The 25,713-nt window shown below is 44.2% G+C and overlaps 1 protein-coding gene across 2 annotated transcripts in view; it reads left to right on the top strand.

The window, feature by feature from the left end:
• Positions 1-10,070: 10,070 nt before the first annotated feature.
• Wat (worker-enriched antennal transcript) overlaps positions 10,071-25,713 on the top strand; it is a 29,535-nt gene continuing 13,892 nt past the window's right edge. The window contains exon 1 of one of the 2 annotated variants that reach the window (XM_011155184.3): positions 10,071-10,540. In XM_011155184.3, coding sequence (XP_011153486.2) covers positions 10,532-10,540 — 9 coding nt within the window. In that variant the 5' untranslated portion in view covers positions 10,071-10,531. Of the gene's footprint in view, positions 10,541-10,569; positions 10,799-25,713 lie in introns of those variants that run through there. The other variant, XM_019845304.2, reaches the window with a different exon arrangement.

Below are 25,713 nucleotides of genomic sequence, written 5' to 3'. Positions count from 1 at the left end.
GCACGTAGATTATGCTGTCCCTAATATCTCACTGTATCTGTGTTGAGATCGGCAATTATTTGTACACGTTTAATTACGTAAAATCAATGAAAATGACTAACGCGTGTGATTAAGATATTCTTTATCTACCGTGATGTCATAAAAAATCTACTTTGCTTAAAAACTCATCAAACAACACAATAGTACCGCGGCCAAACACATGAAAAACGTTAGATAAGATAAATAGTGAAAAGTCATGGCATTAATTATTAGCTTCAACTCGAATTTTTGCGATCAATTTTTCAATCGATATATATATATGTATATATCCGAGACTAAATTCGTAATAAAAGAAGTAAAACACTTTATTATAGTGGCAAACATAGTGGTTCACGTCTCGGCGAGTAATTTGCAAGTCGGTAATTCGTAATTGGAATCTCGACTAAAAATTGATAAGACGGTAAATAGTGGTTCAAGTGTCGACTAAAAGATATGCAGTTTAGCCGAGACTCATACTGCGATTTACACACACGGCTTTTTAGCTAAGATTCAAATCAACTTTAGCTGAGATTCGAACCGTATTTATTTTTCTTAGTTTCAAAATCAACGCTAGGTGCCGCCACCTTTCTTAACAAAGATTCAAGATAATATTACGACAAGATAATGAGAGTTGGGCGGATTTATTTTTTACCTAAAATAAGAGGGGAATTTGATGGGCTGCAATTTTGAGAAAAATGACGCTACACAAAGATGACTTAAAAAGCATTTTACGTCTTAAAGTCTCTAGATTTTAACTGTATTAATGTTATTATTTTGTCACCTTCCCTTTGCCTAAATATATTGAGTTGAAAAAAATAACAATTATTTAATCTGCAGCTTCATCTTTCAGTTAGGCTTTTACATCGAAAATTTACTTTTGTCAAAAATTAAACAAGTACGATTTAAAGAGAAAATTTTTAACTTTCTAACCATTTCCTAATAGATGTCGTACATATGAATTTGTAGGCCATCTATAAACAATTAAAATCGAAAGGATGCTCGTTGTTTTAATATTAAATAACTCGCTGAAAAAAATCGCATCACAATACGCTTTAATTCATTGTAAGTTCTACAAAAAGGAAAATAGCTCTTAGTTTGAAATAAAAATAATATCCTTCGTGTTGTATGTTCAACAAATATTTCCGTTAAGAATTCACGCCTCGGAGAATGCAGTAATAACGGAGAACATCATCAATATAAAATACCGGAAACGCAATGATGATGATTATTGCGCCGGATAAATTTATTGCCACGATCGCGGTCAGGGCAAGCTGTCGCGATTTCGTGAGTCATCGCAAACGTCATGATATACCAATTATGTAGCGCACATGGCAATTATGTAGCTACAGGTGAGCAACAAACTAAAGAGGTGAATGACGTGGTAGAAAAAATTTTAGCTCTTAGCTGATAGTTTCGTCATTATCGGGCATACTTCGCTAATGTATGATTTAATAATTAACAGGAAACGATGCCTTGAAAATATATATTTTTATCTACCTTCAATCACGCGGTGTATTCTAATTTTTCATTTTATCTTAAGTCTATTGTTCATTACTTTTTATTAATATAACTAACAAAAGTTGTCCCATATTAAATTTTGTTACGTTTAGTTAAGTTTCTTTCTAAAAGCAAGAGTCACGGCATTCTCTATGCTACCATACCACGATAATAAACTATTGTCCAACGATACTGATAACTAAAAACTGTAAAAATGTATCTTTACAATAAATTCGACGTATAGTTTGTTTCTCAATAAATCCGAGTAAGAGAGAAGAAAGAACTTTGTAAAACGGCGCAGGATTATTATTCGGCGGCAGAATTATTACATAAACTGACAAGTTGATTTTAGCGAATGTAGATCACCTAAGCTAATAAAGGGTAGAACGTGATTTTACCTTCGCATAAAAAGCAACGACTCGCTCAGAAACAGAGTGGAAATTCTGCCTTACCTTTCACAGGCTCAATCGCATTCAGTTCTCTTCTCCTCTCCGAGTAAATGAAATTTCCGGGCGGAATGTATTTGTATTTAAATTTTTATTTAATTTTGTAATTAATGTCGTAGATGATCCAGTCGCACAAATAATCAGTGTCTATTATATTCGGTATATCGTGACGATATATTCGTCGTTCGCAACGATGTTCGCCGATGTTGCAACAAAATCAAATGGCCAGCTCGAATCAGTAGCTACCTAAAGGAATTTGTAGTTATGCAATGTCAGCGGATCGCGATTGGCACGCGTTAACTTACCCAATCGATTCATTCCAATGCGCGAGCATGGCGCATAATAGAACGGAATTGCGATTTTAATTCGCGTATAAATGGCACTCGATTCATACAGCCGTGATTTTATTTTCCTGACAGCTGCAGCTGCATCGCACTATTGCGATTGTAGAGAAAAGATAATTGCACGTAGTGGTAATATGTAAATTCTCATAAAATTCTATGAAAAATATCTGAATATAACAACGGTTGAATCAATTACCACGGTGACTGATCGAATCCGAATGTATAATAATCGACATCGCGCGATAACTGAAGAAATCATATTCGTATTCCTTGTTTTGTCAAATTACCTGTGTTTGTTTGACAACATAACACAACGATAACGACAACAATAAATTAATGCGCTCAATAGGCGACGCATTAAATGCATGCACGTAAATGCCAATCACGCGTCGGAATCAATATCGAAAGCGTCGGAGTGTTAAAAATTCTTAATTGACGCCGTCTTAATTAACGTCTCCGTTCGAGCGTAACGTTGTCAGGGCTGTTTTCCTAAGAGGTTTCTTAATTCTCTGCATGCACGATGAAACGGCACGTTAAAAACGAGTCGCTGACACGGTCGTCAGTTTGTCGCGACATATAGAGACCCGCCGTTTCGCCATTCTTTCAGCTCACGCAGTGCTCGCGCTTTTCTAACGCCTTTTCGTAACGTAACGCTGTCACGGCTGTTGTATCGTTGTCAGCTGCCAGTCGCGTTTTCACGAAGATACCGGTCATGATCAATCGAAGGCTGTCTCACACAAGCCGCTCACGCAGCCGTGCGAACGCGTGTTTCACGCTCAGAGGAACAAGTGCGAACTCCCATTTGGCTAACACGCTGTAGAAATAGGCTAATTTGATTTCTCAGTTTTGCCGGGCTGCCCCGCGCAGACCGCGGACGCCGATTGCGTCACGACACTGTTTCTCGCGTTTACGCGCTTCTTGTTGCAGGTACCGTTCTCGAGACTTGGCTACAACAGATCGGTCGCAGCAATTCTCCGCAACGATCGAATATTTCGAAAGATTGCGCAAGAGCGCAAGAGCGCAAGAGCAAGACTGATGGGAAATTCTGGACCTTTGATCGAGCCATTGTTAACTCCTGTCGTGTCATGTTACCTGCCGTAATCGAGGGTAGACCGTTCCGACCATTCCGCTTCAAATTTCTTGTCTTCGGAGCTATTACGGAGCTGTGGCGATCAAGCGAGTCTCCGGTGCACGACTCGCTCTCGTTCGATATTCCCGCGGGTTTCACAGCGATTGCGAGGTGCGACGTGTGATGCCCATTCACAAGAATGAAAACCACCGTTCCGACCGTCGAATCCGAAATGGATGTTTCGGATAATTGGATCCGCTGCGATTGCAGTGGTTCTATCGCATGAGTTGCGTTAGGTCTTTGAGAGATAATGTTGGACTCGAAAAAAGTCGACTTGATTATCTGCTTTCTTCGGGACGGGAACTCGGCCGCTTTCTACGAGTGTACGACACTCGAATGCTGCCAGAACGTGAGCGGTGAGGCAGCGGTTAAACGGCAGCGATTGTTCGATTGATGAATAATTTTGTTTCTATTGCATAACCGCTACAAAATCGAGGAGAGACTTTTTTTCGACCGAACAATCGTCATAATTTTAATCCATTCGTAATACGCGCACGTGTGTTCAGGTGAGTAATAATAATAATAATAATCCCTTCCTTTTATCCATCCGCGCGAATGACAGATTAATCTCAATTCGCTAAACTTGAGTTGACCATTACTTTAGTCCTTCTGATGTCAAGACATATTAATTGGATCATGAGCGACGCGTGCTCGCGGATTCGCTTTTTTGCAACAAAGTTTCGCTACAAATGGTCGTTACCGGAACTAGAGAGACGTTTTTCCGTCGTAGTTCCGTGCGAATAACGAAGCGGAAATTGGATTGGAACGAAGCGTAATACGTAATAACGTCCTTGCTCTCCAGGAGCGCGGTATCGCGCGTGAAATTGCAAGCGCCACTAGGCCGCGGGCAATCATTTACGATTTTAACGATCACTTAATGAGACTTTCAGATTACTCACGATTTAACTGGTTCGATTAAGTCTAAATTAACAACGCTTCAACGCGAGAGATCTCATTGGCACTTAACACTTATCAGTCTCGTGATTCCGAGATTTACGAGCGCGATAATTGTCATTTGTCCGAATTGTGTCATCTCACCGACACGATTCTCGCGAGCGAAGATTTCGTGTCACTTTTCATTAGATAAGATAAGATTGAGGAGAAGATGATTGAACGAGTACGCCTCGCGAGCGGCATCGAGGCGGCACTTAAACGTTCTTAAAGCAAGATCGGAATACACGACCGGCCTTGAACCAGCAGCCACGCACTCCCGGTAAGTCCTTGATACGCCGGAATTGTCGTAGCGTGATTTATAGGGACGTTCACCCGCGCCAGCCGGAACTAGTGCGAACTGAAGAAATCCAGGAACATTCATCCCTATCTGATTCAGCAACGCGGCATGACTTAAATTCGCAATTTATCACGACAACGAGTAATATCGACCCGAAGGACATCGCTCGTACTTATAATGGACAAATCATCGTGCATATTAAAACGCACTCTCTTTCAATAAAGTAGCTGCAAATCTGACTGTGATTGCACACGAAGCGAACAGAATTTACCAGAGAACTGATTCGTTCCAACCGAATATTCCTCTCTCGGTGTATTTTTGCCAAATCCATTTGCCAAGAAGTTTGCACTCGTCCAATATCTCCGCTCCAGATTATATCCGCCAAGTATCGATATAAATGTCTGAAGAGCCAATATAAAAATAACGATTAAGATTAAATACCCAGAGAGAAGGGTTATTTGACTTCAGATTTTTACTCAGATTTTCACGTACTTCAGATCAGTGTTGTAAAGTACTGGATATTATTCATGGCATGCTTCAACCTGTATCTATCTACAGATTCTGTAGATTCTGTCCGGATGATGAATAAGCGATTAAATAAACATTTGGAAACGCGATCGCACACCGTCGATCGTTCTTCGAGAGCAGTACATATTCTTATGAGATACAAGTTAGAAAGTTATTCGGGCAGACATAACAGCGGAAGCGCAATTATTGTCACCGCAGATCAAACCTCTCTCGCCTCTCGGTAAATTAACGACGATTTCGAGCCGATCTCGGCCGGTGTTGCCCGGCTTTTGAATTCTCCGTGCACGAAACATTGATGGACGAGCGAACTTTCATAAACGACCTTACATTCCACTCGCACCAAGGGTGCCCGCCGCCGTTCTCAAGAGTATCGCTTTACTTTCAGAAATTTCAGGGGGCTACTGCCGCGAATTCAACGGCGTCTCCGCGTCGCGCACGTCGCCGGAAACGGGCTCTTTGGGTTTCCGTTAAAAACGAAATCAGCTCATGGACGTTCAGCGTGCGTGACGCGACCGGTGAATTGCCAGTTTGTTACTCGAAAGGCGGCCCCGCGCGCCTTCGGCGTTCGTAATTAACGGTACGAATGCACCTTTTATGAGGTCGCACCGTTACCTTCGTATCGATCAACAGACTCGTTAGTTAGACTCGATCTCTCAGAACGGACCCTCTCTACCGGCTACCGGCTGTATCCTTAGGGACAACTTTCGAACGCGGCGCCGCTTATCTATCACCTCGGAACATTTCGAGTTACCTCGCGCGCGCGTTCACTCGAGGGCTGCTGCGAGGATTTCCGCGTCAATTACGCAGCGACGACGTTTCTACGTTTATGTATTCGTTATTGCGCGTAGCGAGAGTGCGAATAGATTAGCTAGCGTAATGCTTGTTAAAAAGAGGATCAAGTATATGCGAGCTGTCCATGATGATCGATAAAAAAAATGTATGTAGATCACGTCTACAAGGATATTTCTTTGATAAATAACATAGCGCAGTCATATCCCTGAATTAAGTGACTAGCAGAGATTTAAGTTAGTTTTACACGACAATTACAACGCGGGAGGAGGTCCTGCGTGAAAGTGAAGAACGTAACGCTCATATTTCCGCTCGTTTCTAAAGCTCGTTTTCGAGACGATATTAACGAATAACAAAATTTTGTGTCTTTTGTGAGCTACGCTCACGGAGCGCGGAGCGGACGCTGAAGATTTAATAGAAATTCGAAATTTATACGGATTGGATGATGAAGATCGCTCGGGGGAATTAAGAGCCAACAATACGCTTTTAAAATATTACCAACGACACCAGAGGCGGAGGGGATAATCGTTTGTATTTGTAATTACAAATAACGAATGAATAGTCTTTTTCCACGATAATGTCAATTCGCTCGTGACGCTTACGCGTTCTACGTATCGCATCAGGAGAGAATTAACATCGAGTTCGCGTGACCAATCTACAAGTAAGATTGTGCAGATGATATCTGGATTTCTTCATTTGCTCACGTCGCTTTTGATGCGTCAGATTACCCGTACACGCGCTCGAGAGAGAGAGAGAGAGAGATCACAACAAGGATCAACGGTAAAAAAACACTGCTGCTCATTATCCTAGAAACTATTTCAAACTCCAGAGTCATGCATACTGATTGAGCGTTATTTGTTTGCCAATGTTCGCTCGATTAAATGTTAAACAAATTAATGGAGCGTTCAATGCCGCGTGACATCCTCGAAAGGCGTCATCCTGCATAAACATGGCGTTTCGCTTTTAATTTTTTTCTTTTCTCTCTCTCCCTCTCTCTCTCTCTCTCTCTCTCTCTCTCTCTCTCTCTCTCTCTCTCTCGACGCATCGCCTCTTCCAACTGCGTTCTGCTCAATGACTAATGGCCTCGTTATACTTTCATAAGTGTCATTACCGGCGTTCCCGTAATTGATTATACAATTTTACGACAATGCTCGTTCACGGTAATTGGCACGTCCTCGATCAGTCGAACGAGATTTTCCCTTCGGTATGACTTTATTCGCATGGTCGACCGTCAGAAGGCAAATCGAAATCGCAGCATTCGAAAATGCTAGCTCGAAGGCTAGCGTACACGGTGCGATGAACGATTACCGCTTTTCGTGAAATCATCACGTCTGCGTTTCGAGATAATCTCCCTGTATTTGCCTTAGTTTTAATTAATCATTATTATCACGAGACGATTCTTCGCTTCGGATAATGTTCGTCGTATCAGTTAATCAGATACTTTATCAGTAGGACGTTTCGGTGCATTTCGGTGCGTGTCTTCATCTCCGCGAAACATCACGCGTCAGAAGCGGACGACGATGCCGAAACATGCGGGCGGACAAATCACGACTCGCGAGTGAATTAATCGTCGCTGTAAATTTTCCCTCGGAATACCGCGGATGCCCGTCTCGCGTTTACAGAAGGCGAGAGAGGCAGTGAGTAGGAGGAGGAGAAGGAGGTGACGCGGCGGCGAGGAGCGCGCGTGCCGGCACGCTCGAAAGCGAGATATCTCTCGGGCGGGCGACCTCGTTAATTAAACCGAGTTTAGGTGACTGAGGTCGTAGTCAATCGCGCAAGGTCCGGCCGTCCCTCCGCGAGCAGTCGCCGTCGCGTCGCGAACGGACGCGAGCTCGATATTGAAAAGCTTCTCCGCGCGCGCGCGCGTCTCCTTGCACGATATCCGCTGCTAAAAGAAGCACGCTAATTAGCGGGTTAAGGCTGGGAATTCCATTTGGAACGAAGGTCAAGAAAACTGCGACCGCGGCGCACACGCGACACGAGACACGTCGTCGCGTCGTGGACTTTCTCGAGCGGCCGCTCGAGATCGTAGGGGCGGAAAATTCGTCGTCGTCGGAGCTGCGCCAGCCGTGCGTGCTGCGGCTGTGATAAATGGCGTAGATACAGTAGTTGGCGTTTGTAACGATGACTATTAAATCGCGAGCTGCTCCCCGACATTGATAGCCGAATCAAGTTGAGATCGTAAAATGTCCCGGTACGCGTCGTTACGTTCAACACTGTAATTATCACACAGAGTACGCCTGCGCTCTCTCTCTCTCTCTCTCTCTCTCTCTCTCTCTCTCTTGCCAACTTGTTTGCTCTACGGTTCACGCTCTCTTTCCGAATTTCTCGAGAGCTCGCGAAAATAGAAATCTCTTCCTTCGTTTGCCATCCGAGCGAACGGATATTTTTCTGCCAGCCCCCGTGTGATGAGAAAATTACAGCGATGCGATTGAATTTCTGTCTCTTTTTATGACGATTTTGACGATTTTGACGAGACAAACGTCAGAGAATCTCCACGATAATGCGCATTATCGTTATCGTTGACGCTATTATCCGCTAAATATGTCGCCAATCCTTTCTCAAGGTAAGACACAATCGGGATATATTATATAAGAAGTAAGAATAAAGAGTTTATCTCTTTAATGATGCACTCGCGGATGTGTAGATAGATTAGCCTATTATCGCAATTATTGTGCCACACACGAATGACACACATACGTGAGACGAGAATTTTTCCTTCGGCGGAAATTACGAGCTATCTTGAGAACGGTATATTACCGTGTCTTCGTCTTCGAGCGGCCGATTATACGGGGATAAAGTACGGTATTAAAATAACGATGGTCGGCTAACCGATCTTTAGATAGATAGCGGCGAACGACAAGTGGAAATCGATTCTGCACGTGTAACTATAACGCAGTCCGCCTCGTTATTTCACGGTCAATAAATTGCTCGATTAATCAAATTTTCTATAATTTTGTAGAAACTTTCGTGTAACTTTTGTTTGAGAAACAGACGCCCGTGCGATGTCGTCACGCCGCGCCGCCCGCGCCGCCGCGCCGGTGCAATAATCAAATGCGACTGAGTGACCGAGATTGATGGTCCGTTAATTAAAGCAACATTGTACCGAGAGGAACATTGTTCCGAGAAGGGGGCAACTTTTGCAAATTTTGACGCGCGTCGACAGGCTTTGACAGTTGAAAAAATTCGAGCGTTGCAGAGACTAACGCTAAGAGCGTCTAACGCTACGACGTAAGATCCGTTCCTCAGCAACAACAGCTGCTGACGTCATAATGCCGCGCGCTCGCGGGATAGAGATCCGGATTCCGATTGAGAGCATGATGCGATAGGCATTGAGACGTAACGTCTGGCACGTGCACCGAGCAGTCGCATGCATTATTTTGCCAGGGAAGATTACGGCGGATAAAATTTGCCGTCTCTGTGATCGAGCGAGAGAGACGGGGAATGAGGGAAAAAGAGGGAAAAGGGAGGCTCTTCGAGGCGGAAAAAGAATTGTGACTCAGCCGAGATTAATCATCATTTGCATTCTCACTTCCTCCTTCGCGCCGAAGAGATCACGACGAGATCGGATAACGCGTTCGCGCATAATCTCATTTTCGTAAACGGGATTACGAAGATCCCCCTCTTGATTCTCATATCTCGTATCTCGCGGCTCGTCGCTTTCGTCAACGCAGCGTTCAAGTCGCAAATCGATCTGGACGAAAATACTTTCGTCACACCGCGCGCGCGCGCGCGCGCGCGCGCACACACACACACGGTGCATCGTGCACGGCGTGTGACTGTGTCGGTATATCCTTCCTTCCTCCTTCCTCCAATGTGACTCACGTCTACTGAAAAGTGAAACGTCGAATCGATCGTCCGCGAGACGGCCGCGCGCGCCTTTCTCGCGCGGCGGCGGCTGCGGCGCCGGCGGCGGCTGCCGCTACCTGCTTCCTGTCCGCGGTACCACAGCGAGGCGGAGGTCACCTTGACCATCACTTGCCCCTCGAGAGGATAACGATTTGGCCGAGGGCACGGGCAGGTGCAGGGGGAACGGGCAATCGCGTGGATGGCCTCCAACGGCGACATATAAGTCCCAGGATCGGCCCCCACCCAGAATCAAACGGTCCTCTACGGCACGACGGGCAGCACGGCCGCGAGTCTCGACACCTGGGATCATCATCGTCATCATCTCCACCCGTCGTCTTCGACACCTGCTCGCTCGGAGAGAGAACAGCGATTCCGCTCCAGAGCGGATCCCGCACGGTAGGCGTTTCTTCCGGAGCCCCCTACCACCCGCGACTCCGCCGCCGCCGCCGCTGCCGAGAACCCTCGCGAGACAGGTGGTAACTCCTAGACTCGGCGCTTTAACGAGAGTGCAACTGCAGTTGGCGGCCGACTGTGTACGGGGAACGCGGAGAGAGAGAGAGAGAGAGAGAGAGAGAGAGAGAAAGAGAGAGAGAGAGAGAGAGAGAGAGAGAGAGAGAGCGAGAGGAAGAGAGCGAGAGGAAGAGAGAGACGCTCGTTCTGAGTCGCGGCGCACTCTTTCGGGGAGACCCAGAAAGGAGAGATGAGAATCGTAAGTACGACGAGCGCGCGATTACAAGTCCGCGATTTCTCGCGATCATCTCGCGGTTTGGCGCGAACGTGCGACGAAAAATCCGCGGAAAATCTGTGGAAACGCGAGAACCTAACCTGTTGGCTCACAGCCTCCGTTACGCCGCTCCGCGGCCCTTTTGCGTCTCCGTGAGCGACGAGCACGTCAAGTCGCAAGTGGTCAAGTGTTTTCGTTCTGAACTAGTGAAACTGTGTCCTGGTGAGCAGTCCCGAACGCAAGGTAGTCTTTGGCTGTTGTACGAGGGAGTTTCTAGACGCATTTCCGTCGTTCGTATCTCACTAGTAGATTTTTGTCGGACGGCGGGAAGCGCGGGAGCGCGCACTCGCGTCGGTTTAGCCTTTGTTTGTTTGCTTATCGACGTGCATTCATTCAGCTACGCAATGGTCGCGTTGGTCCCTGGAATAACCTTTCATCCTAGTGATGCGATAATCGCGCGTTGGATTCCATATACCCATATTGGCAGTGTTACCGGTGTTCGGAGAGCGAACAAATTTCGCTCGCATCGGTATGAGAACGAAGAAAATACAAATTTCAACTCCGCTCCGACTCTCGACTTTCTACATTCTTCTTGTTTCCGGAATCTCGCGTTCGGTCATAAAGTAAAACGCGCTTTTCCACTGTCGCTCTACTACTATCGCCACTAGCATCTACCTAGTAACCCCAATTAACTTCGCGGAGGGAAACAAAGCGTGGACTCGCATTAATAAGACGAACTTACGAAGCGAATAACCGGCGAATGTAATTACTTTTGCAACACACACAACTTGGTTATCCTACATTTTTCCAAGTGGTCTCTTGCGAATTAATTTACGGATCAATTTAGGGAGCAGCTAATTTCTCGATTAATTAACTTCACTGAGCGCGCAAGGTGTTTGTTTAGTAATAGAAATTATACGGTTATTTCGGGGAGAAAATTGCAGCTTTCCGCAAAAAGTGACGCCTCTGTGACGAGAAGTCGCCTTGAATTAAATCGTATCGCATCGCTCGATTAACACCTACACTATGACGCTAACGTGTTTCCTCGTCCGTTAGTTGCGAATTGCCGGAATGCATAAATTAACGGAAGAGATCGCTCAGTTTCCGCAAGCAAGGGGACACGTGTGTATGTGTGTGAAGATAGCTATCTGCCGGGCGAATGAAATCCGCAAACACCGTGTAATAGTTCATTCACGAGATTGTAGCCTGTGGCGAGACAGGTCCACGACCTTGCCTCGGGCTGTCGGATCGTTTGTTGGTGAACCGACATGTTTGACCGGCTTTAGATTGCTCGTATATTACGCAACATGTAACAAGAATAACATCACTACCATGAAGATTATTCGATGACTATATACATGTGTAAGAAAGGTCTGGAATTCCTCCTTTTCGAAATTCGATGTTCAATGATCCCTCGGATTCATTCCATATTCATTCCAAGAAAACGAACGACTGACTGAGGCAAAATTATCGTCACTGATAATGCACGTTGATCGCATAATTGCCTAAACTAGAATGATATCGCTTGACACAAAGTCACTGATAACTCACGCGTCCAATTTGTGGATGCACAAATAAAACTTTCGACTTCTTATCTTTAAATTGCCATCTCAAAGTGTTCATTTGTAATTTAAATTTCACTCTTTCGCGATCACTTCGCGGTGCGTAGAAGAGAATTCCTCCTCTACTGGGTTGGCAACTAAGTGATTGCGGATTTTAAATAAGAATGAAAATTCAAAATTTTAAATTCGCTTTTTTAAATTTTTTTCAATGCATGTATGCGATACATTGAGCTTCTCTGCAATATCACGTGTTGTGCTGTTATGACGATCTGAATCAATAATGGCCTCGATATGGGTCTCATCGACTTCAACTGGACGGCCAGATCGTTGAGCATTTTTCAATGAAAAATCACCAGAACGAAATCTGGCACAAACCAATTTTGACACTGCCTTTCTTTCAAGGCTTCATTCCCATATACGGCACATAACTTCTTGTGTGCTTGCGATGCGTTCTTGCCTTTTCGGAAATAATACAATAAAATATGTCTGAAGTGCACGTCTTGCTCCTCCATTTTTAAATTGGGATAAAAACAAAACTAAAGAACTGATCGATATAATTTTTGTACTAAATTTTTGTACTAAAAGAAGTCCAAACAATAAGAAAAAAATATAGGTTAGATACTTTGAACACGTTAACGAAACAAAAGAAAGTGTAAAATCCATCTGTCGACAAAATCCGCAATCACTTAGTTGCCAACCCAATACAATTAAATTCTCGTAGTGTAAGATAACGCAAAGTCATCGTCACAGATCAACGTGTCAATATTGAATGATATAAAAGTACCTAGGTATTATCTATTACGTAATTATATACGTGATATCGCGATAAAATGAGGAAGCCGAATTAAAATCACGATATACGCAATGCGGGTGCCGTTGCGATATATCATTATACATAACATACGATCAAATGCCGGTGTTTAAAGAGCATTTGAAAAATTAAGATACCCAGTCGTTAAAGCATGTCGTTAAAATGTGCAGCATAATAAGAGACAAGTTTTAAATGATGTAATCGAGTCGATCCAGCGGGATGTTTGAAAACTAGTTTCAAACAGCGCACGAAATTATTGAAGCTTAGCTTAGAAAAAGCCGCGAGCATCTCTCTAATTAGCATGCAAACTGGGATTTAATTAGCTTCACGTCACGCGTAATGGTGTTAACGACGTTTTCAGAGTACCACTTTTAGAAATAAATTGCGAGAAAGCGCGATTAATAATTTAGACTGGTTATGCAAATTATTATTAGTGAAAATTTCATAACGGCAAGCAATACCGGTGCACCATAGGCTGTAATTTTGCAAACGTTGAACTTATCCCACAGCTCATACTTCATGTTGTGGGATGTTAATGATCGCATAGATATCATAACCAGGTACTCTCTTTGACAAACTTGGATTACGCCTTCTCTTGAAAAGAATCTGATCGAATGTCGCCGCCTTCGCGTTCCTTTCTTTCAATTTTTAACGTCAGACACGTAATGAAATTTGAGTAAGATTGAAGGTATCATTTCAAATTGGACGAGATGACTGAAATGTTTCGTTTACTCACGCATTACATTCAGAATTAAAATTAAGACACGTATGTATACACACATACGTTTAATAAGCCACTCAGTCACGGACAAATCTACGCCTATGCTGGATCAGGTTTATCATAGGCTTAACCGGAACGGATTTCGTGCGGGAGTGGCACACTGAGAGTCACGACATAGTTGTGTCCCTCTCTTTGCGATTTCACAAGTGCGTGCGCACGACACTTATACAAAAATACGCGCTAGCGTTAGCGTAACGTAATTAAAGTATATTGCTGCAACGGCGTTTTATTAATTTTCTTCGAATTGTTCAAAACTGACAAACTACAGGTTGCGTGGAAAAAGTTCGCGGAGCGAAACTGAAATAAAGAATATCAAATTCTAAAAATTATTTTATTCTTCAATATAGTCTCCATTAACTTCAATACACTTGGCCCAATGGCTCTCCAATAATTTTATCCCATCGCGGAAGTGTGTTTCTGGAAGGTCTGCGAAAGATGCCTCTACGACTGCTGTAGCTTCTTCATTCGACAAAAAATGCTTTCCACGGAGGAATCGTTTGAGGTTTTGGAACAGACAGAAGTCGCTGGGTGCCAAATCTGGCGAATACGGTGGATGATCGAGCAATTTGTTTACTTCAATTCATTGAATTTAGACATTGACAAAACACTTTTGTGAGCAGGTGCGTTGTCTTGGTGAAAAATGATTTGTTTGTGCTGCAGCAAACCAGGTCTTTTCTCACGAATTTTTGCGTCCAATTGATCCAAAAGGTTACAATAATATTCAGAGTTAGTTGTTTTACCTTTTTCCAGATAGTCAATTAACAAAATCCCTTTAGCATCCCAAAAAACTGATGCCAAAACCTTTTTTGCCGATCTTTCATGCTTTGTTTGCTTTGGAGCTGAACATCCAGCTTCAGTCCACTGTAAACGTTCCTGTTTCAATTTAGGATCATGGTGATAGATCCAAGTCTCATCCATAGTTATAAAACGACGCACAAAATCGGCTTTATTCTTCTTAAAACGATCCAAATGACGCTGAGAAATTTGCTTTCGAGCGAGTTTTTGTTGAATTGTTAACGTATGCGGCACCACTTTTCCAAACACCTTTTTCATTTGTAATTCTTTATGCAGAATATGCCGTACCCGTTCATCTGAAATGTCTACGGCATATGAACAATTTCACGCGTAGTCACACTTGGATCTTCAGAAACAATAACATGTATTTGCTCAATGATTTCCGGTGCTGATGCGCTTTTTGGACGTCCACTGCGTGGATCATCTTCAATGCTTGTACGACCACGTTGAAACTCAAGTGTCCATTTACAAACTATTGTTTTTGAAGGAGCAGATTCCCCTAACACATTTACCATCTCGGAATGAATTTCCATTGCCTTTAAGCCTTTTTTAACAAAGAACTCAATCACTGCACGCTGTTTCAAATTTTCCATTGCAAACAAATATACTGACACGTCAATTTCAATTGGCTTGTAAACACAGAAAGAATTGACAGAATGGAAATGAAACCTAACCTAGGTTCGTGTGAAGAGTGATTCTATATAACCGACTACAATTTATAATTTTACCGTTTATTTATAGATGCCGCTCCGCGAACTTTTCACGCAACCTGTATTTCTTTACTGAAAATTCTAATCCATTTTCTATATAATTAGAAAATCCAACAAAGTCCCACTAGAATTTCTGTTGCTTGAAATATTCTACAATCTTTTATCTTACAAATTTTCTTAAGATTTAATGTTTCGTTAAACTTAAAATTCTCACATGCACGACTTTTCGACTGAAATATAATTTACTAAATAATTCGCAATTTCATAAGTATAATAAGAATTACTGTTTTATTTTATTGTTTCTTTTTTTAATGTCTCTCTCTTTTATCTTACAAAAATTCTGCAAATGTAATTCTTAATTCTTTTTTAAATGTTAAATAAAATGATTATAGCTGTTTTTACCGATTATTTGTCATAATTGTAGATACACGTGTTTCATCTTATGAGATTATATTATCATCATATTTAATTAAGAGTAAAATTGATAAAGCCACATAATAATAATAATAATAATAATAAGACACATAATAAATATTGACTGAGTTTTGAGTGTGTCAGTTGATATCATCATTTATCATATTACAAACACATTTAACGTGTTATTACAACGGAGAAGAGCTTATGTTGTTAAAAGCATAATTGTATCTTTTGTATGTTCTTATCTCAAAACAATAATTCTACTTATCACTGCTTATCATTTACTTATCATTACTTGCGTTACATTGGCAGCAATAAAAATACAATTGGACGACCAATTGTAAATATTCTTCGATATTTATAATTTATTCTTCACATCACTTTAAATAAGACATTCACCAGATATATATATATATATATATATATATATATATAACCGGAAAATACTTGTCAACCGCGATTACGTAATCGAGAGCTCTTTATATATTATTTGTATTTAAAATTTGAAATAACCTTGAATAATTATCAACTAACGAACATGTATCTCACATTTATACATATGTATTACGATTTTACATTTGTAAAATCGTAGTACATATGTACAAAATCTTATTAATTTATAATATAAAACGCTGCGAATTAATCTGTGAGACGTATTATTTATGATTTCAAATCAGTCGAATTTAATAACCTATTAACTGATTTATTAACACCATCGTGGCTCTTATTGCTGTTTCTTTCTGGGTGAACGTGACGCGATACACTACCGTGCTGCGTCTCGCTCTAGCAACTGTCGAACCGTGACAATTCGGACCGAAAATATTCTCTTACGTTCTCTTCTGCTCTCTCGAGTGAGTGCTCTGCTCCTTTCACAAAACGGCCCAAAAAAGCAGTACGATTGCAGATAACACAATGCATTAAGGATATGATACACTTTACATTTCCCGTTACATATACTCCCCTCTAACGGAGGGGAAAGGTGGAATATTTTCTAATGCTAAACAGGAAGAGGAAGTAATGTAAAAGTAGCAACGTGCATCTGACAAAACAGAGAGAGAGAGAGAGAGAGAGAAACAATATTCATAACCACCATATTTTCCATACCTCCTACTATTTTCAACATAAAATGCTCCGTTCGACATTTAGTCGTACGTCTAAATCGACAGATTTGGCGTTGCACTTTGCCCTTTGTTTGCACCTTGATCTGTTTGTTCGATCCGTGCTATCCTGACGAGCTGACGCGAGTCTAAAACAGGAGTTTCTTCTCCGTTTTTCTTCCCCGGATTTCTCTTAAATTCTCGTGCTTTCCTAACACTCGTCGCACTCGCACGTGCTTTTTTCACTCATGAGTTACGAACATGTTCGTTTTTCAACACCTTCGACCCTCTTTCTCGTAATAACTGGCTCACCGCCAAGGGCGAAATCGTCGCGTAACACTAGCATAGAAAACGTAACGAGGTTGTTCTGGAACGAATTCAGCGTGTGTGTGTGCGTGTACTTTCACTCGCTGATACTTTACATGATGCCGCACGCGAGAATGATGCGCTCTTGTAACTCTCGCGCTAAGCGCGAGTCATGTTCGCGGGGCAGTCAAAGGAACTGCTCCTAATTAAATTCCACGACGTAATTACCCGCGGCAAAGGCATTCACCCAAGATCCTTTTCGATTTTGCCGAAAAGGATACGAATTTTCGCGGTTTGTTTCTCGCGATTCGTGCAAGTGGCCGTACAAACGACAAACGATGCTTCCTAGATGACTTTTGATCGCACGCAACCACCTGACGGTGGTGAGCTTTGGACCGTTTCATTTTGACAGTCGCACTGCGCGTAACAAATTCACTCCGCAAGCGAACGCACTCCGCTCGGCTCGTAAAAAAGAGCAAAGAAAGTGACGCTTATTCTCCTCGCGTCGCGCCGCGTCGTTGCCGGGATTCGTCCGTCGCCCGTGATGTGCAATTTTCTAAATGTTCCGCAGAATTCCCGCATTCTTGTTAAACAATAGCGGGGCGAGCCGGCAGCGTTGTCCGGAACCCCTCCGGATACGGTTCGCTTTCTTCTCGTCTCGCTCGCATCGAAACTTCGCGAGCATTATGACCGCGACAATGTACGCGTATGTGTGATTTGCATAACTATGGTAAAGAGTCGCCGCACGATATCGGACGCATTTTTGTCCCGCCATCGCGTCGGCCTCAGCGAGAGAGAGAGAGAGAGAGAAACGGGAGGAAATCGTCGAGAGCGTGCACCCACTCGCGTTAAAAGGGAAATTTCATGCGGGCGTAGAAACCCGCAGCGTGAACAATGCGCGTTGACCGACCTGTTCGCGGTATCGTCGACGCAACGAATTTCATCGCGACACGTTGCGCAAGCACGTGGATACTAAAACGGCCAGCAATGTCGCAATCTCCCCCGCGCTTCAGTCTCGCTTCATTCGCGGTCGGGCATGATTTCCCCCTGCACGTCGTCAACATCCGTGTGTGATCTCGCGCTAGCGAGCGAGCGAACGAACGAGTTGACCGTCGCGTCGGTCCTGCCGAAAATGGATTACGTGTTGCACTGCTCGGATTTATCGCGGATGCGGTGCAATACCGTGCGCGAAACGACACTGTGCCATTAACTTGCGGATCGCTCCGAGATAAACGGCGATAATTATACGCACTCGCGTGCGCGCGCGCGCGCGCGCGCGCGTTGCGAGTCGGACATCGAGAGCTACGTTAAAAACGGCCGCGATAAGTGGCGCGTGTAATTGCTCGGCAGGGGAGGACTCGTTCAGGAGCAAACGTAATTTCCCCGTCGTGCGCGCGGAACTTTTTGATTCTCGGTTATCGGACTGCCGCCACGACATTTCCGCGAAATCGAGCGTTACGTTAGCCCGGATTTAATGCGATCGCCGTGGCATTAAAGGGAAATTAAAGATTCTTGTCAATAACCTTCCAATTGCGTCTCGCATTAAACAGGCGTGTTCGCGTTGCAACGTGAGAAACGGAGATCGCCAATTACGGCCAGGAGATAATAATAAGAGGCACGCAATCGCCCGCGATTAGCGGAGGCTCCGTCGCTTTGTAAGAAAGCGCATCTTAGATGCATCCATCGTAAGACACGTAGACATAGAACGTCAAATTGCAACATTTCGTCTTGCGTAACGAGGGGAAACTAACGAGTAATTGATTCTCTCCATTCGGGAAATCGCTCTGCCTCTCGTGACACCCATCAGAACGCACATTAGCATCGTTACGTTAAACATCCCGCGACAAGAAGAACGATTTTAACGAATGTTGAGAGTGCAACAGCCGCTCTCTTGTCACGAACAAGTACGCTTGTTCGTCTACACTGAACGGCAAAGTAAAAAAATAATGGAGAAGGAAGCGTTTCGTAACATGAGGAAATCCTTTGGAAATCTCTCGCCTGCGAGCTATCTGGCAGCAGTAACAATGTTGCGATGTATAATCTCAGGTAATTTATCAGAGACTCACAAAGCACCGAGCTTTAGAAACGCACGTGAGGAGCGCACGTGGCAACGTTAATTTAGTCGAATTCGTTCTAACGATAGAAGAAGCCGCGAATCATCGCGAATAACATTCGCGTGCAAATGTGCACTGAGAGAAAAGTATATGATATCTGGAACTACATATAATGATATAGTAACTAAATTACAGTCCGAAATATCATATTTATAGCAAGTGTTACCGTAATATCGGTGATAATTACGATATAGGCATGATATAATCAATCATATATTATTTTTACTAAGAATTACATATATAATTTAAACTAAAATTATTGTACGGATACAAATATAAAATGGTAGGTAAAGTGACTCTTTTACGTAGGCAGTCTGTAAAGTTGTCGGCCTAACAATGAAAGAAAATTCCTTTTGCCGTGAAATATGTTTAATTTTCAATATAATCTCCTGAAACTTCAATACATTTGTTCCAACGTTTTTCCAATAATTCAATACCATTATTAAAGTGTGACTCCGGAAGGTCTGCAAAATATCCATCCACGGCTGCAATAGCTTCGTCATTTGATGTATAAAACGCTTTCCAGCCAGGAATTTTTTCAGGTTTGGAAACAGATAATAGTCAGAGGGTGCCAAATCTGGTGAATACGCTGGATGTTCGAGCAATTCGTACTTTAATTCGTTGAATTTTGCCATTGTCAAAACACTTGTGTGAACACGTGCATTGTCTTGATGGAAAACGATTCTTTTCTTCTTTAAAGCAGGCCTTTTCTCACGAATTTTTGCATCCAGTAGATCCAAAAGGTTACAATAATATTCAGAGTTAATCGTTTTATCTTTCTGAAGATAATCGATCAACAAAACACCTTTGTAATCCCAAAAAACTGGTGCCATAACCTTTCCTGCCTGATGGAACCGTCTTTGCCGTCTTTGCTGCACGTCCACCGGCTTCAATCCATTGTTTCGACTGTTCTTTTCGCTCTGGTGTATAGTGGTGGATCCAAGTTTTACCAACAGTTATGAAACGACGCTTGAAATCCATTTTATTTCGCTTGAAACGATCCAAACACGCTTGAGAAATATTTTAATACACATTCGAATTTCGCGTTTTTGGTCAATTGTTAGCAAATGCGTCACCCATCTTGCACAAAGCTTTTTCATATGTAATTCTTCATGCAAAATATTTCCAATTAGTTCTTTTGAGAGGCCTCAGCTATTTCACGCATTTTCACTCGCCGATCATCTAACACCATATCATGGACTCGTTGAATGTTTTGTGGTGTTGTAGCAGTTTTTGGACAACCTTCGCGTGGATCATCTTTGAGGCTTTCACAGTGGAAAGTGAAAGTGATGCATCCTTATACACTTTTAACAATTTCGGATGAATTTCTGTTGGTGTTAAACCATCCAAAACAAAGAATTTAATCACTGCACGATATTCAATTTTTTCCACTTTAAAAAAGACAATGATACGTCAATATTAAACCGGTGCTACTACTCGAATGACTCGACAGATCGAAATAAAATTTTACATGGGTTTATATCAGGGATGTCACTTTCCAATACAATTATAGTTTGACAGTCTCTAATGCCATCTATGCGTCAGGCCGAGAACTTTTCAGACTGCCCTCGTATATAGTCAATATTACCAGAATATTTGCTAAATGATGACAGATGTAACTATATGAATATTAAATCTCACTATATTTGTGAATGAGAAATTACCATATATATGTGATAAAAGTAACTAAACAATTATTTCAGACAATCATTGACTATATATTTGTGTTTATTCTACTATATTTTGCAGGTTCCACGAACTATAAAAATATGGTTGACGCCAAAACGAACGAAATAAAATACAGTGAGATTATAGTTAATTCAACTATATTTTTCTATCAGTGTGTGTGTGTGTGTGTGTGTGTGTGTGTGGATGACAAAAAAGGATCGAAGCTCGGTTCCACCGCGTTTGAATTTACACCAATTATTAATCATTAATTACAATTGTCAATCAATATAATCGCGAATATCGCGTGTTATAAGCGTCACTTGAGAATGCTCTTAACAGCACGATCACACGCTGACGTTGCTCGCGCATAATATCCGCGGAGGATAAAACGTCATGACAATTATATTCCCGTGCGATAAGAAGAACGCTGACCATTCCCACAGTGATAAATGCATGAAAGAACCCGCTGTCGCGATCGGTGATCGGCGATCGGCATTTCGCGGCTATTTCTTTGTCGGCGTGCTTTCTCAATGCGAAATCACGCGCGCTCTCCAGACGGCCGCGCCGACTAATATTAATGGTATAAAAGTTCGTCCAAGTGCGACACACAGCGCGCGCAGCGAGCGCGGCACGGTTCGTTTCACCCGGCGTTAAACGCGGAAGTGCTCGCCTTTAATGCACGGACGGTGCTAAGTAGCCGGCTACCATCGAAGCGCGCCCGTATAACATTGCCAATCGAAGATTACTCTGTAGGAGCGCGCGAGCCTCTCCTTCCGCTGACCGTCGATATTAAGCGATACCGTACGACTCAGCACGAAACCGGAGCCGGGAGGGGGGGAGGGCGAGAAACCACCGGCCCCATTCTCGACGCGAGCGGATACAATGTGCACAAAGGTCCGTTAATTTAAATAAATTCACCTACATCGCTCGCTTTCATCCCCCGCCCCGGAGCCGAGTGAGTAAGCGCGACCGGAAGAAAAAAACGTATCTTATCAATCTTTATCGACGAAAGTGGCCGCATTGAAACAATATTGAATCATAACGCGCTGATATCTTAATGACTGCTTACGCAGGCCGACTTGGGCAACGATTTATTCGATTCCCTCTGCTGATGCCCCGATAAAGAAAACAACAAATCTCTCCTTGCGGTTGGATAATTTATCGCTCACTATGTCTTCGCAGACGTAATACGCGTGCAAATTAGATCTCGGTAATCGACAGATCGGTGAAATCACGTCTGACTGTTATACCGGTTTATATACCGCGTTCTTATTTCAAGTGCTTCCGCGAAGCAGGCGCGACACGAGCTTTACGGGATTAAGGGTAAGTGACACATCGGTATTATTAGACGTTGTAGTTGACGTTACTGGACGCACTGGTGTTATCATTAATTGGACAACCAAACATGTCCAAACAATTTCGCTTCTTATCGCGATTCGCTCGCAATGCGTGATCGCGGCGATCTACAACTTTGCGGGACAAGACTGAAGATTGAAGTCGCGATAATGTATAGACAGATATAAAGAAAACAGCAACAGTTAATTATTACGCTCGTCACTCAAACTCGTCTCGCGAAAAAGGCTAATCACGCGATCATACGATGACACGGAATCATCGACGAGGAAGGCAAAGAAGGCGCGATGCAAATTTAAATGAACACCTTCAATCAACATTTTTTCTCTCCTCAGCAGGCTCGTGCAGGCTCGTTCATTTATCACACGACGTTCGCAATATGTCGCATCGCGCCCCGATATGACATGCCACACACACACACACACATACACCCGCCCCGATATCTTTCAAAACATCGTGTCTAATCCCATAAATATATCGGCGACGGAACTCGCGACGGCGCGCGCATGCCTCGTATGAGTTATTATATCGCGGATGATGAATATTCATCGGCGCGCCGCGCCATTTCCGGCGTCCGGTGGATCGCCGAGAAACGCGCCGGCGAAATACCGGAATGAAATACCCCGCCCGTAATGAAACCGCCGTCCGCCCGCATTTCTCCGGTGCATCTCGCGCGCGCCCCCCCCCCCTCCGTTTTTCCCCTCTTTCCACTTGCCTTACTGTTCCTATTTGTTTCTTCGTTTCTTTCGCTCGGCCGCGCGCGATTTGCAACCTTTGCGAGCGAGAATAATTGACGCGCGTGGTTGCGCCGATCGATCGCCAATACCAGCTCGCGCGATCGTAAAACAAATTGTTGCATCGCCGCGCCGTCTTTTCGCGCGCCCGCGAAATCGCGAAATCGCGGCCGCGTTTTTCCTCGCAATCATCCGCACACACGCACTCTCGCGGAGATATCTGGCCGGCGTAATCTCGCGTCACGGTATACGCACATGTGTGCCGCACTTTGTGGGCGACCTCGTAGGAAAGAAGACGATCGTCACCCACTACGAGCAGTGGGTATCTCGCTCCTTCCGAATCGCCGCGCCGCGCGCGCCGCCGCCGCGTTTTTCCCGTCGGGGTGCGTTCGCGGCTTCGTTCGCCGAATTTCCGCGTTGACCGCTCTCCCCTGTCCAAGCTTGCATTTTTTTTTATTTTCAAATTTTGCTTCCAATTTTTTTATTTTCAATTTGATGCCTCCAAGCCTGCATCAAGCCTACATTTTGATTGTACTTAACCCACAACTATGCCGAGAGGTTCTCTTAAGAAACAATTGGCAAATTATATTCCTTTTTCGCCATTTAGAGGGGCTGATTCAGAGGACTTGAGATTTTATGCAAATTACATCTCCATTGACCCTCCAGGATCTACGGAGGTGTTAGACTGTTTAGATCGCAAATAGGGCTGAAATGTTTCGACTCAAGTTGCCCTGCGATCGTGAAAGATTTTCTCCCATTTTCTGTCATTTTTCCGCCGCTGGGGCACAGCTTTGAGTGCGCTTTGCCTTCACCTTGTCACACCGCGTTGCGCGAGCGGAAACACAGTGAAGCAACGAGGCATAAATCTAGGTTGTTGGCGATTCTACGCAATCGAGCTCCACTCTATGCGCAACTCCCACGACTTTATGCCCCGATTTTTACATCTAATTTCGTTATCGCGTGACGGTAGACTGAAGGGACGCGGAAAATCACCGAGAAAGATGTCATTAATAAAATTAGGTTGTTCGAGGAAAAAATTCAAGTGCTTCGATGAACGGATGTGAGTCACCGCAAGCTGACATCCGATATCCGTCCAGCTTGAGGTATTTTCGCGCGAAACGTAAAGGGGAGGAGAAATGCGCTTCTTGACAAATTCACGCCTGAGAGACACGATGCAAATTTTTCTCATATTTCACACCTGCGTCCTCGTTGTTTTCAACGTGCTGCGCTGATGCGACTTTTTTTTTACCTCTGATTATAAACAAGCTCCTATCGTTCGTTCCTGCCTATTTTGCCCCGTGAGTCAGTTGTTTATGAGGTTTATGAGGCGGTTGAATTCATTAATTACGCGAATTACACTGGGCGAAAAGCACGTGACGGCGCCGGCCGGAGATAAGAATCAGAAGCGAGAAGACGCGCGAGTCTCGTTCGGCGAAAAAAGGAATTCTCAAAATGGCAGGACGTGCTCTTTTAATTAATATTAAAAGAGCACGTCAATCCGCCGTGTCGTGACCGAAGCCGCGCCATTGACCTGTCTCCTCGCTCGCATTCATTCGCGCTAGTCGGTACGAATACGCGATCGCCCCGCCGAATATAACGCTCGAGCTCGCAGCGTCGCCGCGGCGCGACTTTCAGCCCATCAATTACACATCCCGCGTTATTGCATTACGACGCGGCTAAGATAATAATCCGCACGCCCAGAATTGCACGTCGAAATGTCGAGCGTAAAACGCGAGCCCACATGTGCGCGCGGCACGTTATTAGAAAATAGATCGAAAATCGTGATAACGTAATCCGTCACATGTTTCCCACCGGCCGCGGCGATGGAAACGGTACCGGCTGTCACGCGCTCGTGTAAAAATCCATCCCGGCAAGCGGTAAAAACCGCCAAGATAAAGAAAAAAGCAAAGACCCAGAATTCTGTGAGTGAACGTTCACTTTGTACGGGCGGGCGGGCGGGCGCGACCGCGGCTCGCAGCAAATTTCCAATTGGGAAATATTCCCTCTCTCTTTCTTTGTAGTTGTTGGGCGCTCGCGCGTGATCACTGCAGAGTACTCAAATTCTAACACATCCCTCCGAGGGTGCCGCTCGCCTTGGCATTGGTGATCGGTGAAAGAAAGCCGCGTTGAAAAAGCAGCTGGGTCGACGCAGAAGGTGGCCGTGGCGACGGCTCTCACCTTGCCTTTGATACAGAAATCGCGAGCGGACGAGCGCGAACCGCAAGCGCGCTCGAGTTGCACCGATCGCTCGTACAATTGAGATAACCTTTATCCGCGCGATTATCCGCCGGCTCGGCGAGCCGGCACCGTAATTGCGCCCGAGGAAACGGTGTCCTTCGACGAACTGTCCGACTAGCGTCCGACGCTTCGAGGAGATCGTCGAGAGGTTCGTAAATCGGGCGTAATGATTTCATCAAGCTTTTACGTAAGGGACGATCTCGAGGGGATAGGGGACGAAGAAGCGGCTAGGCGAATCGTCCCGTCGCTCCTCCTTTCTCGAGTTTGCGCAAGGACTGCGAAATTTACGGCGTGAAAACGGATTTTCGAAGCGGGCCCGCTTCGACGTGGTTTGCGTCACCCGGCGCGGACCCCGACGCGCGTCCTCGTAGCTCTCCGCGCGCTAATCGAATTGTGACACTGATTCCCTTGCGAAACTGCCGATTGGCCCGAGATAGAGATTAGACGCGCGAATGTTGTGTGCCCGGTAAAGATTCGGGACTCGATGAAAGGCGTTCATGCGAAAGGGAACCAATTGCGACGATCGCAAGGATTTTCATGCCGGCGCGACGGAACGAGATTGAAAGTGTCGC

The sequence above is a fragment of the Harpegnathos saltator genome, unplaced genomic scaffold (assembly GCF_003227715.2).
Source record: "Harpegnathos saltator strain DR-91 unplaced genomic scaffold, Hsal_v8.6 scaffold498, whole genome shotgun sequence".
NCBI classification, from domain to species: Eukaryota; Metazoa; Arthropoda; class Insecta; order Hymenoptera; family Formicidae; genus Harpegnathos; species Harpegnathos saltator.
Note: the sequence above shows the minus strand (reverse complement) of the source record. Positions and strands in the feature narration are given on the sequence as shown.